The 16,998-nt window shown below is 44.4% G+C and overlaps 1 protein-coding gene across 1 annotated transcript in view; it reads right to left on the reverse strand.

Annotated features, from left to right (window-relative positions):
• Positions 1–16,998, reverse strand: part of LOC122806498 (dnaJ homolog subfamily C member 3-like) — a 305,071-nt gene that overhangs the window by 121,791 nt on the left and 166,282 nt on the right. The window contains exon 5 of the mRNA XM_044076997.1: positions 15,215–15,358. Within this exon, the coding sequence (XP_043932932.1) occupies positions 15,215–15,358 (144 nt within the window). The remainder of the gene's footprint in view (positions 1–15,214; positions 15,359–16,998) is intronic.

Below are 16,998 nucleotides of genomic sequence, written 5' to 3' on the forward strand. Positions count from 1 at the left end.
AAATATATTGACGACAGATAGTTTGTGGTTTAAATAAGGCACAAAACTGACAGTGAGGTATGTCGTGGTCCGGGCCTACGCAAGGAATACAGTACGAGTGAAAATCTTTATGAGGTATTTGCTTTCCACAAGTAATGCAATTATTAACTTTTACTGACATTGGTTTAGAGCAAGAAAAGGTTTCCCCAATGGGGTACTTAGCTTTTAGTTGAAGACTTCAGTTCTGAAACTCAAAAACGAAAATTTCAGGAGTTGGCCGACCGGCACTTGCGACCTGCTTCTGCTTCGGGCACCGCATGGCAAGAAAGACTGATGTAATCGTATCAGCTGCATGTTTTATACCCCCGACGACCTGACGTCACGGAAGAAGGGACAGCAACCGACGCAGGACCCAAGACTTTGTTAATCAGGCTGACTGAGGGCTACTGCAAGCAGATGACCCAAATGTGATGACTACAACAGTGAAACACAAAGAACATCTTGTTTAGCACTGCCATGTATACACACAAATGCTGACTGAGAAATTCAAAATTTCCCTTTATAATTGCTAGTGAACCCCACTATGCTTCCCTGCTTCTCAGGGTTTAACGCAGTTGCGCACTGTTGCCCAGACAGCAAGTCAGCTGTGCATTTTGAGGCATTGATGCAGGTTTCTACTTCTAAACCTCCCCAAAGATTAGCTGATTTAACTAGTCCCCTACAACAGAACCTGGTCCATCTTGCTCCCCCCACACTTCTTGCAGTATACACCTGACATAATGGGTGGACAGTTTCCCACGGTTTCTCCAGCCAGACAGATTGATATGGTCATCCTGTAGCAACTGACAAAGGTTTACTGACAACCTATTACTCCTACAACATACAAAAGCAATATATGTGAGAGAAGTATCTATACTATTGAATCTGGAATTAATGCTCACTCTCTCTCTCTCTCAACAACATACCACATATTAAACATATTACCAGTACACACACTCCACCTCTTCCACAAACCAAACACATAACACATAAACCCATATACACGGAAGTACTCACTAGAAGCTTACCAAAACATCAGAGACCTCACAACTGTAAATGCACAGAGTATAGTCCCAACAGCATCCACTACGCAAAAATAAATGCATCAGTGTCTCACCCAATAAGCCCCTAAGGCAAAACACCTCAAAACCAAATGTCTTGGCCATAGTCTATTCCACAGTGAGACACACAGATGTCCCTCTAACCAGATTGGTAAGGAGAGGGTCACAGTCAGCTGCCTGTCAGATGTCAGGCAGCGCTAGTTCACGCAAGCACTCAAATCTCTCAACAACAAACACTATTATGACTCTGTCATAGTCCATGTTGGAGTGAATGACTTTAAAATGTAACTCAAAGAGACATGACTGAGCTTTCAGATTACATGTAGCATTCTACCTTCACTCAGGATGATGCCACAATACAAACAAAAAATTATCAACTTCAACAATTGGCTTAGCTTCTGGTGTCTTTTGTCTTTGGTTTTGCAGCTGTCGTCGGTTTGATATACAAATGTTGACGTCTGAACATACCCTGAGAAGCCGGTGTCTGCTCAGCGTCTCCGGACCCATCCGAGGGAAATACATCCATCGGTCCAATACCTTGAGTATCTTGCGGCATGCCTGACTCCACATGGGTGTTGGTAGAGGTCTGCGACTCGAAGCTAGTGGGTATCAGGTCTGTAAAAGCGCATCACTGAGTACCGGCGAATAGACAACTGGCTTAGGAGAAGCTTCGTCGTCGGTTTTGGATCTCGACTGCCTTTCTCTGTCCTTTTCTTTGCGTTTTTTATGTACTCTGGTAGTCAGATTGCTAACCGATGACATTTCTGGGTAGTTAGATCTGTTTCCAAAATACTTTAAGGCAAAAATATACAGACGCTTAACAGTGCACTGGTTAAATGCACAAAACCGACAGCCAGGCACGTTGTGATCAGGGCTTAGGCAAAGAATACAGTATAAATGGAAATCCTTATGAGGTATTTACTTCCCACAAGTAATACAATTATTAACTTTTTCTGACATCGGTATGGAGCAAGAAAAAAAGTTTCCCCAACGGGGTACTTAGCTTTAGTGAAGACTTTGGTTCTGAAACTCAAACTCGAATATTTCAGTAGTCGGCCGACTGGCACTTGCGAAATATTTCTGCTTCGGGCACCGCGCGGCAAGAAAGACTAAAGAAAATGGCGCCAGCTGCATGTTTTATACCCCTGACGACCTGATGTCATGGAATAGGAGACAGCAACTGACGCAGGACCCAAGACTTTGGAATTCAGGTCGACTGAGGGCAACCTGCCAGCAGATTACCCAAATGTAATGACTGCAACAGTGAAACACGAAGAACATCTGCAAAGGCAAACCATGCCCTAGCCTTAGAAAATAGAGGTCAGTGGTAATGCTTGGTAAAGGTATGGACAGAAGTCCAGGTGGCAGCTTCCTGGATGTCCCTTGTGGGAACTCCTCTGAGGAACGCTGTGGAAGTGGAGGCTGCCCTAGTGGAATGGGTTTGAATATACTTGGGGGTGGGGGTTCTCCATGCAATCTGTAGCAGAAATGGATACAGTGTGATATCCATTTGGAAATGGGCTTCCCCTCTGCCCCTGGGGCAAAGCTGACAAGTAGTTGGTCTGTTTTCCTGAAGGGTTTAGTATGGCCCAGATAGTATCTGAGCTGCCTGTGCACATCTAGTGAGTGCAGAATTCTTTCCCCCTTGTTTTGAGGATTAGGAAAGAAGGTGGGTAGATGTATGGCCTGGTTGAGAGTTACATTAGATACCACCTTGGGCATAAAGGAGGGATTAGTCCTCTGGGAGACCCTGTCTGCATGGAAGATGATGAAGGGCTCAATGGCCATCAGTGCCTGAAGTTCTGAAACCCTTCTAGCTGAGGTGATAGGTAGGAGAAAAGTAGTCTTCCAGGAGAGGTATCTTAGTTCTGCTGAAGCAGCAGGTTCGAAGGGTGGTAAAATTAGTTTTTCCAAAACATAATTCAGGTCCCAGGCTGGAGTGGGTGGCCTTCTGCGAGATCTGATATTAGAAGCCCCTCCAAAGAATTGTATTCCTCAAAGGATGGGGAAAGTACAGTTGTGTACACTTACCATAAATGTAGATGTTCGAGTGTCTTCACTGTTGCAGTCATGACTGTAGGGTTCTCCCCTGCCGGCAGGCAGTCCTCGGTTGGCCAGAATTCCAAAGTCTGGGTCCGGCGTCAGCTGTTCAGCCATGCTCCCTGACGTCAGAGCGCCAGGAGTACAAAGCTGACAGCCGATGCCATGTTCTCCAGTTTTTCTTGCCCCAGATGTCAGGTGCTTCAAAATGAGTAAGATCCCATACCCTTTGCAAATACACCTCAAAAGAAGGGTGAAGAAGGGAATCACACAAAAGAAAAAATAAGAGGGGACAGGAGGGAGGGAAACTCAGACTGCAACAGTGAAGACACTCGAACATCTACATTTATGGCAAGTGTACACAACTGTACTATGTTCATCATGTTTCACTGTTGCAGTCATGACTGTAGGGTTGAATCCCAAAGCAGAATAAAAGGGAGGTGGTCATAAAGAAGAAGGGGCGGCTAAAAGGCCCTGCAAGATAGCAGAAGCAAAGCCTGCCCTAGACTTGGAGTAAAGAGGTAGATTGTAGTGCTTGGAAAAAGTATGCACTGAACTCCAAGTTGCAGCTTCCAAAATGTCTTTGGTAGGAACTCCCCTGAGGAAGGCAGCTGAAGTGGCAGCAGCTCTGGTAGAGCGAGTTCTTATACTCCCTGGGATTTGCTTTCCATGGTGTGAATAGCAAAATCTGATTCCATGAGCAATCCATTTGGAAATGGTCTGTTTTGAAATAGCTTTACCATGGGAACTTGAAGCATAAGAAACAAACAATTGCTCTGATTTCCTGATGTCCTTGGTTCTGTCCAGGTAAAAACGTAGTTGTCTGAGTACATCCAAGGAATGCAAGATCCTTTCCCCCTTATTTTGAGGAGTGGGGAAAAAAGTTGGCAAGTGAATAGTTTGATTTAAAGCCACTTTGGAAATCACCTTAGGCATAAAAGTAGGATCAGTCCTTAAAGACACCCTGTCTTGATGAAAAATAATATAAGTTTCCACAGCCATGAGAGCTTGCAACTCCGAGACTCTCCTGGCAGAGGTCAGAGCTAACAGGATAGCGGTCTTCCAAGATAAAAACTTGATGTCAGCTGTGGCAGCAGGCTCAAAAGGAGGTAAGGTGAGTTTTTCCAAAACATAGCTGAGATCCCAAGCAGGAATGGGAGGAGATCTAGGGGGCCTTAAGTTCTTAGCTCCATTGAGAAACTGTCTCATGAGCTGGTGGGAAAAGATTGGAGGGTCTGTATTATAATGAGCAGAAATAGCAGAGGCATGTATCTTTATTGAAGAGAAAGAGAGACCCTTATGTAAGAGGTCTGTAAGGTAAAGTAAAATCAGAGGAATGTTAGGAATAAGAGGATCAGAATCCTGAGCCTGCATCCAGGAACAAAATCTTTTCCATTTCCCTGCATAAGATTTTCTAGTGCTAGGACGTCTGGCTTCTAAAATGACATCCATAACCTGCTTGGGTAGGAGAGAATGAATCAAAGACCCTGGATTAACCAGGCCGCCAGGCTGAGAGTTTTGACATGGGAGTGCAGAACCTGACCCTGGTGTTGGGACAGAAGGTTCAGAGTCTGTGGTAAAACCAAAGAAGGCTCCAGACAAAGGTTTTTCAGTGTTGGGTACCAAAACTGTCGAGGCCAATTTGGGGCCAGCAAGATTATCATCTTGGGCTTGTCCTGTTTGATCTTTAATAATACCCGTGGAAGAAGAGGAAGAGGCGAAAAGGCATACCCCGAGAGGTTTCTCCAACTGAATGATAGTGCATCCACTTTCCAAGCTAGTTCATGGAATGTCCCGGTGCAAAAAATCTGTAGTTGATGATTGAGGTGGGATGCAAAGAGGTCTATGTGAGGACATCCCCAGACTGCTGTAATCATCTTGAATATTTCGGTGTCCAGCATCCATTCGTGTGGGTCTGATAGGTTTCTGCTCAGACTGTCTGCCAAGAAGTTTTGCTTCCCTGGTAGAAACTGAGCTTGAAGGTCCAGTTTGCAAGCTAGAGCTGTGTTCCAAAGATTCATGGCTAGTCTGCAAAGGGGATAGGAATGAGATCCCCCTTGTTTGTTTATGTACCACATAACTGTGGTGTTGTCTGTCCGTATCAGTAGTTGTCCTGGTTGTAGAAGATTCCTGACGGCCAATAGAGCTTTCTGAACGGCTAACATTTCCTTTAAATTGATATGCAGGTGCTTCTGATCCTTTGTCCAAAGGCCCATCTTTCTAAAGATCTGGAATCCTTCTCAGTGGGAATGGGGTTTTTAGCAGAAGCGGCCTTAACCCCCTTAGGACCCTGAGAAATGGTTTCAGGGTCAGCAGTAGGATTCTTGTATAAAAACTGGTGGGAATCAGGAACCCTATAATATCTGTCTGGCTTAACAGGAGCTGGAGGAAAAGAGTCAGGAGTTAAGTTAGCCTCCGAAAAAGCATCATCCACAATATCCAAAATAGGAGGAATAGCCAGGGGTCTATGTTGGGGAAGAAGAAGAAAATCCCTTAGTCTTTTCTTAGATTCTGAGTACTCCTGTCCTTTCCAGTGAAAATGTTCCCTCATTTCATGCAAAGTCTCCCCAAAAGAGAAATCCTCAGGGGGAGAAGCTGAAGGAATGGATTCCTCAGCATCAGAATCCTCATAAGGAGGGAAAGAATATTCCTGGTCAGAAGAAGAAACTGAAGAAACAGAAGCCTGATCAGAGGAGTCATAATAAACTTCCTGCCTTGGCCTTTTATCTGGAGGGGGGATGTGAACCCCTAATCATAGTAAGTCTTCCGCCATCTTAATTAACTGTTTCTGAGACTTGGGTGCTGGATCAGAAGAGGCCTGGGCTGCAGTCTTTGACTTGGAAGGAGTCTTTGCCTTTGTCTTTGGCTTTGCCTTTATTAGAAGCTGAGTAGGCCTGAAAACCCCTTCGGAAGCCGGTACCTGCACAGCGGCTCCGGACCCATCCGAAGGAGCATTGTCCGAAGGTCCTGCAACAGAAATATTCAAAGGCCTAGTTGGCTCCTCGTGGGAGTCCGTTTCGGCCATCGGTTCCCAAATGGCTGACGACAGGGGCTGCAAAATCGCCTCACTGACGACGGCCGAACCTGAAGCTGGCTCTGCTTGTACAACATCGTCTGATTTGGACCTCAGAGGCCTGTCTTTATCCTTGTGTCGTTTGTGAACTCCGGTAGCCGGAACCGTATCCGATGACATTTTATAATTAAAACGCCTACCGAAGTAATGAAATGCAAAATCGTACCTTCGTTTAATCGTACGTTGATTGAATCTAGCACAAAACCGACAACTAGCTACGTCGTGGTCAGGGCCTAAGCAAGGAATACAGTAAGAATGAAAATCCTTATGAGGTATTTGCTTCCCACATGAAATACAATTATTAACTTTTTCTGACATCGGACTGGAGCAAGAAAAAGTTTCAACGGGTACTTAGCTTTGAGTAGGAGAAGAAAGTCTTCGGACTGAAGTACGTTTATAAAAAATTGTCAGGAGTCAGCCGACCGGCACTTGCAAACTGCTATCACTGCATGGCAAGAAAGACTGGAGAACATGGCGTCTGCTGTCAGCTTTGTACTCCTGGCGCTCTGACGTCAGGGAGAATGGTTGAACAGCCGACGCCAGACCCAGACTTTGGGATTCTGGCCGACCGAGGACTGCCTGCCGGCAGGGGAGAACCCTACAGTCATGACTGCAACAGTGAAACACAATGAATATCAGGGGCTGTTCTGTATCAAAATGTGCTGAAATGGCTGAGGCATGGATCTAAATACAGGAGAAGGAGAGTCCATTATTAAGTAGCTCCGCTAGAAATTCCAGCATAAGAGGGATGGAAGGTTTTGAGGTATTGCCTCCTCAGTCTTTCTTGCTGTGGACCCCGTAGCAGAAGCAGTTCGCAAGTGTGCCGGTCGGTCGTTACCAGAGTTTGAATTACAGCTGATAACGTCTAAAACTAAGTACCCCATTGGGGATCCTTTTTTCTTGCACTAACCAACTCTCAACCAGGCCATACATCTACCCACCTTCTTTCCTAACCCTCAAAACAAGAGGGAAAGAATTCTGCACTCATTAGACATGCACAGAAAGCTCAGATACTATCTGAACTGTACTAAACCCTTCAGGAAAACAGACCCACTACTTGTCAGCTTTGCCCAAGGGGCAGAGGGGAAGCCCATTTACAAACAAACCTATTCCAAATGGATATCACACTGTATCCATTTCTGCAACAAACTGCATGTGACCCCCCCCCCCAGTCTATTCGAACCTATTCCACTAGGGCAGCCTCCACTTCCACAGCATTCTTCAGAGGAGTTCCCACCAGGGACATCCTGGAAGCTGCCACCTGGACTTCTGTCCATACTTTTACCAAGCATTACCACTTACCTCTATTTTCTAAGGCTAGGACAGGGTTTGCCTCTGCAGTTCTGCAGGGCATGTGGACACATTCCTAAGGCTCTTACTAATCCTACCACCCCTCTCCTCAGCTTTGGGAATCCCTCCACAGGTGATGACTGCAACAGTGAAACATGAAGAACATAGTACAGTTGTGTACACTTACCATAAATGTAGAAGTTCGAGTGTATTCACTGTTGCAGTCCTGGCTTCCCTCCCTTCTTCTCCCTTATATCTTCTTTCTTTAGGGAGACATAAGTTTCTAACAGTGGCTTTTAGCCACCAGGACCACTTTACCATATCTACTGGGGCCTCTGACTGGTTAGGGCAAGAAAAACTGATGTAATGGCGTCAGCTGCCTTCCTTTATAGCACTGACAACCTGATGTCAGACAGCAAGCGACAGCAATTGAGTCTGGTATTCGGGCCGGCTGAGGGCTACCACAGCAGGGATAACCCACAGGTGATGACTGCAACAATGAAACACGAAGAACATCATGCAATTGTAATCCCCTTGCACAAAGGGGATCCCCTCAAACACCCGCTGAACTACAGACCCATAAGCCTAACCAGCCTTATCTGTAAGGCCATAGAGAGCCTCATCATGGACCTCATTAACAAGGATGGAGGAGACCTTCAAACTCTTGACCCAACCCAGTGTGGATTCGTTAAAGGCAGACCATGCCTGCTAAACCTAGTGGACTTCTTTGAGAGTGTCTCCAAAGTCCTACATGAAGGCAAAAAGTACAGTTTTGTACCTACCATAAATGTAGATGTCCGAACTGGATAGCATCTGCAGTCATAACAAGTGGGTTGTCCTGTCGTCAGGCAGCCCTGCAGTCGGGATTCCAAAAAGTCCGGTCCGCGCTGATGTGTCGACTCCACCCGACGTCATCTCTGTTGGTCTTTATAAAAGCATCAGCCGACGCCATTTTCCTCAGTGTTTCTTGCCCCAGATGCCAGTAGCCCTCTTGCAGGCTAAAATTTGGATAGATGCCAATGTTTCCAAATAGATAGAGGTAAACACAACAATAAGCATGTATGTACATATATACAAACAAATACACCATAAAAGACTCCCCAACAGCTAGCTATTAGGAGGGTAAACACCCTAGGAGTACCACAGAGGGGAAGGAGGAGGGTAATCCTGACTGCAGATGCTATCCAGTTCGGACATCTACATTTATGGTAGGTACAAAACTGTACTATGTCCTTCATGGATGCATCTGCAGTCATAACAAGTGGGTAGAATACCATAGCCAACTAGGGAGGAGGATAAAAGTAGATTATGGTGTGTTTAGGATCCCTTGCAGTACAGCAGTGGCAAACCCTGCTCGGGATCTGGAATATAGAGGCAAATTATAATGCTTGGCAAATGTATGCACGGAGGTCCAAGTAGCCTCAATTGTCTTTCTTGCTCTCCTCCGAAGAAGGCTGTGGTAGTGGCTGTTGCCCTTGTAGAATGAGGTCTTATGTTCTGTGGAATTGGTTTTCCATGGAAGGAGTAACAGTATCGTATGCAATTTCCTATCCATTTGGAGATTGTCTGTTTGGAAATAGCTTTTCCTTCCCTTCCTGTTGCATAGGCTACAAAAGTTGGTCAGTCTTTCTGCTATTTTTGTTCTGTCCAAGTAGTAGTGTAGCTGTCTATGTACATCCTGTTTTGTGGGTTGGGAAAGAAGGTAGGTAGGTGGATTGCCTGGTTTAAAGACACTCTGGATACCACCTTGGGCATAAATGTAGGATTAGTCCTCATGGACACTCTATCTTGGTGGAAGATTAGGAAGGGTTGCACTGCCATTAAGGCCTGTAGTTCTGAAACCCTCCTTGCTGAAGTAATTGCCAGTAGGAAAGCAGTTTTCCATGACAGGTGTTGTAGGTCTGCTGTTGCTGCTGGTTCAAAGGGTGATAGTGTCAACTTTTCTAGCACAAAGTTTAAATCCCAAGCTGGTAATGGTGGTTTCCTTGGAGGTTTTACATTCTTGATTCCTCTGAGGAACTGCTGCAAAAGGGGTGCGAAAAAACAGGTGGATCAAAGCTGTATTCTGCTGAAATAGCTGATGCATGTATCTTGATGGAGGAGTAGGACAGGCCTGAATGAAGAAGTTCCGCCAGATACTCCAGAATGTTAGGCATATCTATGTTTGACACATCTTTTCCTCTTTCCACTCCAAATGACAAACCTTTTCCATTTTCCAGCATAGTTCCTTCTTGTTGAAGGTCTGGGTGCTTCAAGAATAATGTCTTTAACTCTTTGGGAAAGTTCTGGATTAGCTGCTGCTATGTGATGTTCCATGCAGTCAGTTGCAGCGTTTTAGGTTTGGATGTATGATGCTGTAGTTGTTCTGAGTTAACATCAAAGGCATCAGGACATATTGTTCGAGACATGCTCTTCAGTAGTGGGTACCAGTGTTGTCTTGGCCAGTTTGGAGCTATCAGGATTATCCTTGGATGTTCTTCCTTGATTTTTAGTAGTACCTTGTGTATCAAAGGAAGAGGTGGGAATGCATATGCTGTTAGGCCTTTCCAGTTGAAGGAGAGTGAGTCCACTTTCCATGCTAGTGGGTGGAATGTCCTTGTGCAGAATTTTTGAGCTGGTGATTGAGAGGTGATGCGAATAGGTCTATCTGTGGCATTCCCCATTTCTTTGAGATGGTCTTGAAGATGTCCGGTGCAGCTTCCATTCGTGGGCATCAAGTGGTTCTGCTTAATATGTCTGCTAGAGTATTGTCTTTCCCAGTACAAATATTGCCTGTAACTGAATGTTGTAGCTGAGTGCCAGGGTCCACAGCTCCAAGGTCATTCTGCATAGGGGGTATGAATGAGTGCCTCCCTGTTTGTTGATGTACCACATGACTGTGGTGTTGTCTGTCCTTACCATCAACTGGCCCTCTTTGAGAAATGGTTTGAACTTTTGGATTGCCAGTTTTACTGCCAGCATTTCTTTTAGATTGATGTGCAGGTGAAGTTGATCCTGTGTCCACAATCCTTGCATTTGTCCAGCATGTGGGCCCCCCCATCCTAGGTCTGAAGCGTCTGTTGTGATGGTCTGGCTTGGTTGACATCTGCGAAAGGGTAGGCCTGGGTTTGACTGGCATGCCTGAGCCCACCATAGGAACTCCTGTTTTAAGCATGGAATTAGTGGGATTTCTGTTTCTAGACTGTGTCTGTGTTGGGACCATAAATTCTTTAGGTACCACTGTAGTTTCCTCATATGTAGTCTGGCAAATGGGACCAAGATTATGCATGATGCCATGAAGCCCAAGGCCTGCAGAACTTTTCTTGCTGTTAACTTGTTCAGTTTTGTTAGTGCCAAGAAGTAAAGAGGAAGTTCTGTTTGTTTTTCTGTAGTCAGGAATGCCATTTGGTGTACTGTGTCCAATTCGCCCAGCAAGAATGTCCTTGTTTGGGATGGTATCAGCCTTGACTTTTGTAAATTGACTGTGTATCCCAGTCCTTGTAGCAAGTAAATGACCCTTTGTAAATCTGTTGTCAGCTTGCTTTTGTTGTCCGCAGGCAGTCGCCCAGGTATGGGTAAATTTGAATTCGATGCCAGGCATTTTGTGAATACTCTGGGCGCAGTAGATAAGCCAAAGGGCAATGCTGAGAATTGATAGTGCTCTGATCCTGCAAGAAATCTGAGGTATCTTCTGCAGATTGGTGAATGGGGGCGTGCAGGTATGCCTCCTTGAGATCTAGAGTTACCAGCCAAGACTCCTTGCCCAGCATGGGAAGAAGTTGCTGTAGGGTCAGCATTTTGAATTTTGGGACAATGATGTATGTATTTAAGGTGGACAGAATTGGTCTCCAACTTTTTCCTTTCTTGGAACTAGGAATAGTCTGGAATAGAACCCCTTTCCTTGTTCTGCTGTTGGCACTCTTTCCACAGCTTTCATGTTTGCTAACTCCATTATCTAGAGCCTCTGTTTTTGATTTGGAGGTAGATTTGGCATTCCTCTTTTGACTGGTAAAGTGTGGAAGTGAAACCGGTAACCTTGATCTATGGTTTGTAAAATCCACTTGTCTTTTGTTATGTAGTGCCAGTTCTTTGAAAATAAGGTTAACTTTCCGCCTAGAGGAGCTGCTATTTGTTCCGGATTAAGTCACTGTGGTTGTGCTGATGTAGTGGCAGTGGCTGTGTCTGTGCCTCTGTTGTTACCTTGCCACTGTCGTCCTCTGTAGGCACCTCCTCTGGATTGGTTTCTGCCTCTGGCGTCTATTCCTGCCCCTTTGAAATTTTGTGGAGTCAGGAAAGGACCAATTTTGGCAGGCCAGTTCCTGCTAAACCTTGGGGTTGAACCTGCAAGAAATCTTTAACAGTTTGAACAGATTTTGCCTTTTCTTCCATTTTCTTCATAACCTGCTGGGCAGGTGTACCAAACAAACTTGTCTTGTCCATAGGAGCATCTAGCAACTTAGCTTTAACATGATCTAAGGCTTGTTCCTTTAGCCATGCATGCCTTCTTATCACTGTGCCTGTCATGGCTGATCTAAATGAAGCCTCCAGTGCATCATAGCCACATTTTAAGGAATGGTTGCTAACCTGTTGTATGTTATTTACCATCTCTAATACATATTTCTTATCAAGAGATTCATCAGTGGTTAGTTTTTTTAGTTAACTGATCAAGCATAAACTCTTGGTATTGTATCATGTGAAACTGACAGTTTAAAGCTCTAGCTGAGAGAGTAGCTGAAGTGTAGACCTTTTTACCCCATCTGTCTAATGACCTTGCTTCCCTTTCAGAAGGAATAGGGTTTTAGCTGTGGGCGGCTACTGCCTTGGGACCCTGGGATATAGTTTCTGGGTCTGCAAGTGGGGCCTTGTAAAGGTGGTGATGAGTATCTGGCACCCTGTAAAATCTGTCTGGTTTGGCAGGGGCTGTGGTAAAGTATCTGGAGCGAGCAAACATCATTGAAAGCATCATCCACCACAGAGAGAACAGGAGGTATAGCTAAGGGCCTGTGCTGTGGGAGGTGCAGAAAGGTCCTAAGTCTTTTTGTTGCTGCCATTGGAACTGTTCTCGCATGGCGTGCAAGGTTTCCCAAAGGAGAATTCTTCTGGTGGGGAAGCAGCTGGAATGGATTCTTCAGCATCAGAATCTTCAAAATTGGAGAAGGGAGCCTCTGGCTGGTCAGTTATGTCTGATTCATCAGCAGAATCATCAGAAGACACTGGCTCAGGGGCTCTGCCGGTCTCTTCTCTGGGGGCTGAGAGGCCCTGTCTGGGTGAGATTGAGATCCTCTAATTAAAGAAATTAAATCTTCTGCCAAAAGCATTTGAGAACTAGAAGAGGGCCTGGATGTGGGGGTTTAACAGGCACTGTTTTAGTAGTCTTGGCTGCTTTAGCCAAGGCCTTAATGGACATGGCTGCTGGAGGCCTAGCAGCAGAGACATCCAAGGGATGGTGTCTGATAAGTCAACCACCGTAGTGGGTAAAATTTCTGAGGTCGATTCAAGAGTTGTGAATAGGTTCAGCTGTACTTTGATCAGTTTTCTCGGTTTCGGCGCGAAACGAGACATACCGTGGTTTGCTTTACCGTGGTTTCGGCGAAACCCGGGCGACCGCGATCGTCGGTTTATCTTTGCGTTTTGGTAGATTGGTCGTGTCGGAGGATCCGGCGGCATAATGTACGCAAAATCAGAACGAAAAACTGTTCTGCAAACTCCGACCCGGCCTATAAGCGTTCGTCGGTTGAAAGAGGCACAGGCGAACAGGCTGCTACGCCGTGGGCTGGGCCTAAACAAGGCAGACAGTGTTTCCCACAGGTTAAACAATTGTTAACTTTTTCTGACATCGGCTGAGGCAAGAAAGAGTCCCCAGTACTTAGCTTTAGAAGTCTTCTTGTAGTATTCGGTAGAAGTAATCTCTGGATCCGACCGGCACTTGCGAACAGCTTCTGCTATGCAGCGGCAAGAAAGACTGAGCTGATGCTTTTATACCCGAAGACCAACAGAGATATGACGAATTGGAGAGCGCACATCAGCGAAGCGGACCCGGACTTTGGAATCCGGCCGACTGCAGGGCTGCCTGACGACAGGACAACCCACTTGTTATGACTGCAGATGCATCCATGAAGGACATCAGTACATACTGCCTACCTTGAATTGGTCAAGGCCTTTGATACAATCCCCCACTCAGGCATCATTGAGAAACTCACCCAGATGGGGATTAACCCATACGTCATTAGATGGGTAGCCAGCTGTCTCAACAACAGAATGCATACAATCAAAGTTGGGGATTCCACCTCTCCCAGCAGACCTGTTACCAGTGGTGTTCCACAAGGGTCTGTACTGGGTCACCTACTGTTTGGAATCTATTTCTCAGAAATCCAAGTAAAAACAGATGGCCTGTGGCTTACCACATTTGCTGATGACTACAAATTGGGTGCAATCATTGAATCCCCCAACAATGTCAATATTCTACAAAATGGGCTTACACATATAAATGATTGGTGACAAAGCCAAGGACAAACTCAATGCAAAAAACAAAGTGCATTATCATCCCCTTCGGCAAAGAAGTCCCTGTAAATTACAATATTAATAACATCCCCCAAAGTTAAAACCCAGTGGTTAGAGATTTGAGAATGTAGGTGGATAGCAACCTTAACTTTGATCACCATGTATCCTACATTGCTCATCTCATAAGTAAGGGCATTGCATCCAAAACTAAGGAGGTTATAACTCCCCTGTACTCGTCCCTCATCAGACGAATAATATAGTACACTGCTCCCTTCTGTACATTCCTCACCAGACACCTGGAGCAGCTGGAGCGACCGCAGAGGTTTCTTACCATGAAAATTCTGGGCCTTCAACACATAACCTACATGGACAGGCTGAAGGCCCTGTCACGGTATTCTGTATCATATAAACTGCTTAGAGGTGACTTGTGCCTGGCCTACAGAGCAGTCTCGAACCTGCCTTAATGGAAATGCTGCACATCTGCAAATCAAATGGGACAAGAGAGTCACTCACTCTAGGGATGTTAACCTAGCCTGCAACATTAACAGGACATGCTGGAGAGACAGATACGTCTCCCAGAGGTTGCCACTCCTGTGGAACAAACTCCCAATTCACGTAAAACACAGCACATCAATGACCCTACTTAAGTGTAACTTAGACAACAGGATGGGAAACTGTAAATTTACCCTGGGGGTTTCACCTATGTCACTCTTGGACGATTCGCATTGCAAACATAGACTATGTATCTTGTTCTATTATGGGACCTGGATATAACATGTCTAGGCTTGTAAAGGCCCTAGGGCCAATAACCTAGTAACCTCCTACAATCCTATGATTATCATTTCCTTCACAAGAAATGATTCTGTTTACCAGGAGTACTGACACTTGCAATTCAAGGGTAGATAATTTCCTGGTCCTTCATGCTGCCCAAGTATCCAACTATTAACTATATTTCATGGAAAATGTAATAGAGACACTGATCTAAACTCAAGGAGGACAAGAATCACTGGAATAATGCATATCTCAAAGATAAACTAAACATATCCTGTGGCTTTGTTCCTGAACTGGGAGTTCAGTAGCAAGTAGCTTAAATCAGTGCAAACTTTAAAGAAGCCAAACCACTCTAAGCAAAAATATCATATAGAAAACTAATCAATTTGTAAACAATATGTAAAGTAAAACAGAAATATTGACTGTGCCCTGACAAAGGTAATTAGTAGTCAACTTACACAGCTGTTCCTACAAAACATACCTCAATGACCCTTGTAAGCAGTTCAATGGTCTCCAGGTAGTTATGTCTGTTGTAGTATACGTGGGCTTCTTGAAGGTGTTGTTCTAGTTCGTGCACTTTGGCAAGCTGTCCTCGTGCCTCCTCATGTCCAGGGTCTGCCTGCAACTATGGAGAGAGACACAAACACTTCACTGGGGGTAACAACATATTACCCCCTCCACACCAAAAAAATGTCAACACATATTTCCATAAAAATTAACATTTTTAAGCAGTAAACTACAACTAACAGGAGCACAGTATCACTGACCTTTTGCACAAAGCAAGACAAAAACCTACAGAAAAGTACTAGCGAGTGAGCAAGTAACATCAGTAAGGGATTCAGCAGAAGGCACTAAAGAAGACACCCAAGTGGATGTTAAAGGCATGTATGTGGGCAGGAAACAAAGGATTTCCTGCTTCCAGTGTGCTTTAAGTGACCTTATTCCCTATAGGATTTCTGTATTCTACTCCTGTGGCCATGTACTGAAGAGGATCCCTAATGTCCACAGAATAAACCACCATGTAGTATGTTAGGCTACGTTTTTATTTATTTACTTTTTTTAGTGCTTTAATGGTTCAAGAAAACAGCTCTAGCTACACATTTAGCAGCAATCCATGGCATATTAAAATACATATTAAATCACATTACTATACTATTACAATTCAAATAAATACAGTAAAAACAGACATACTAAAATCTACTGCAGGACAGTTAAACAAAAGAACTGCATATATACAAAGATGATGTTAGATTTCAAGTAATAAATTAGTCACACTGAATACACCAACTTCAAACTGTTATCTATTCGTTACACTTAAGCAAAACAGTCTGCGTCATAAAATTTACTTTGTCTATCTTATGTCAACAATTTGGCAGACCATTTCAAACATCCATTCTATTCTGTGACCCGCTTTATGTACACTAGTTTATCAAAACGTGTACTCTTATGACCTACTCTAAAGTCAAACTATAATATGCCAAAAAGTTATGTGTGTGTAAAATATTTTATAAACATATAAATGGGTGCATAAAAAAAAAAAAAAAAAAAAAGACTGTCATGACTAAAGTTGGACACATGAGTGATCAACACTCAGTAGTGCAAACCTTAAGTATCAAACAGATAGTGAAACAGAGGCAAATAAAACTCAAAGCTTTACTCTTAGTGTTTTTGCTTCAATTTATGTGTAGGAAAAGGGAGGGGGCTGCAGCCTAATTCCTGCTACTCAGTATACTGTTTATTTATTTATTTATTTACTTAATAAATATATTCATGTATTTATTGGCATTTGTTTACCAGCAAATTCCAACTGGGTAGAAGCCCATTTTCAGCGGGGGCCTGGGGAGAAAAGCTCCAAATTATTCCATAACATTTTAAAAATAAGAAGTTATGTACTCACCATAACGTTCCATGTGAGTTGTTCCATCTCGCCTTCATTCTTTACTGATGGGTTCGGAGCCAGTCGGCTCCGATACAGCCGTTTGCAAAGCTCAAGGTTTACCAGTAGCTCGAGACCAAGCCCCTTATCTCATGATGCATTGCTGGAATTACCTCAGATCTTGTTTGCTGCGTGTACTATATCCATGTAAGTGAACTACCCTCCCATAGAGAGGAAGAAGGATTGAGTAACCAGGATGAGACCAGCCTCTAGGTCAACTATCAGCCAGGTGGGAGATGGAGGGAGGGATGTACGAATGGAGGCGAGATGGAACAACTTACATGGAATGTTATGGTGAGTACATAACTTCTTAATGTGAAGTTGTTCAA

This window comes from Protopterus annectens, chromosome 7.part0 (genome assembly GCF_019279795.1).
Source record: "Protopterus annectens isolate FY-2018-M chromosome 7.part0, PAN1.0, whole genome shotgun sequence".
Taxonomy (NCBI): domain Eukaryota; kingdom Metazoa; phylum Chordata; order Ceratodontiformes; family Protopteridae; genus Protopterus; species Protopterus annectens.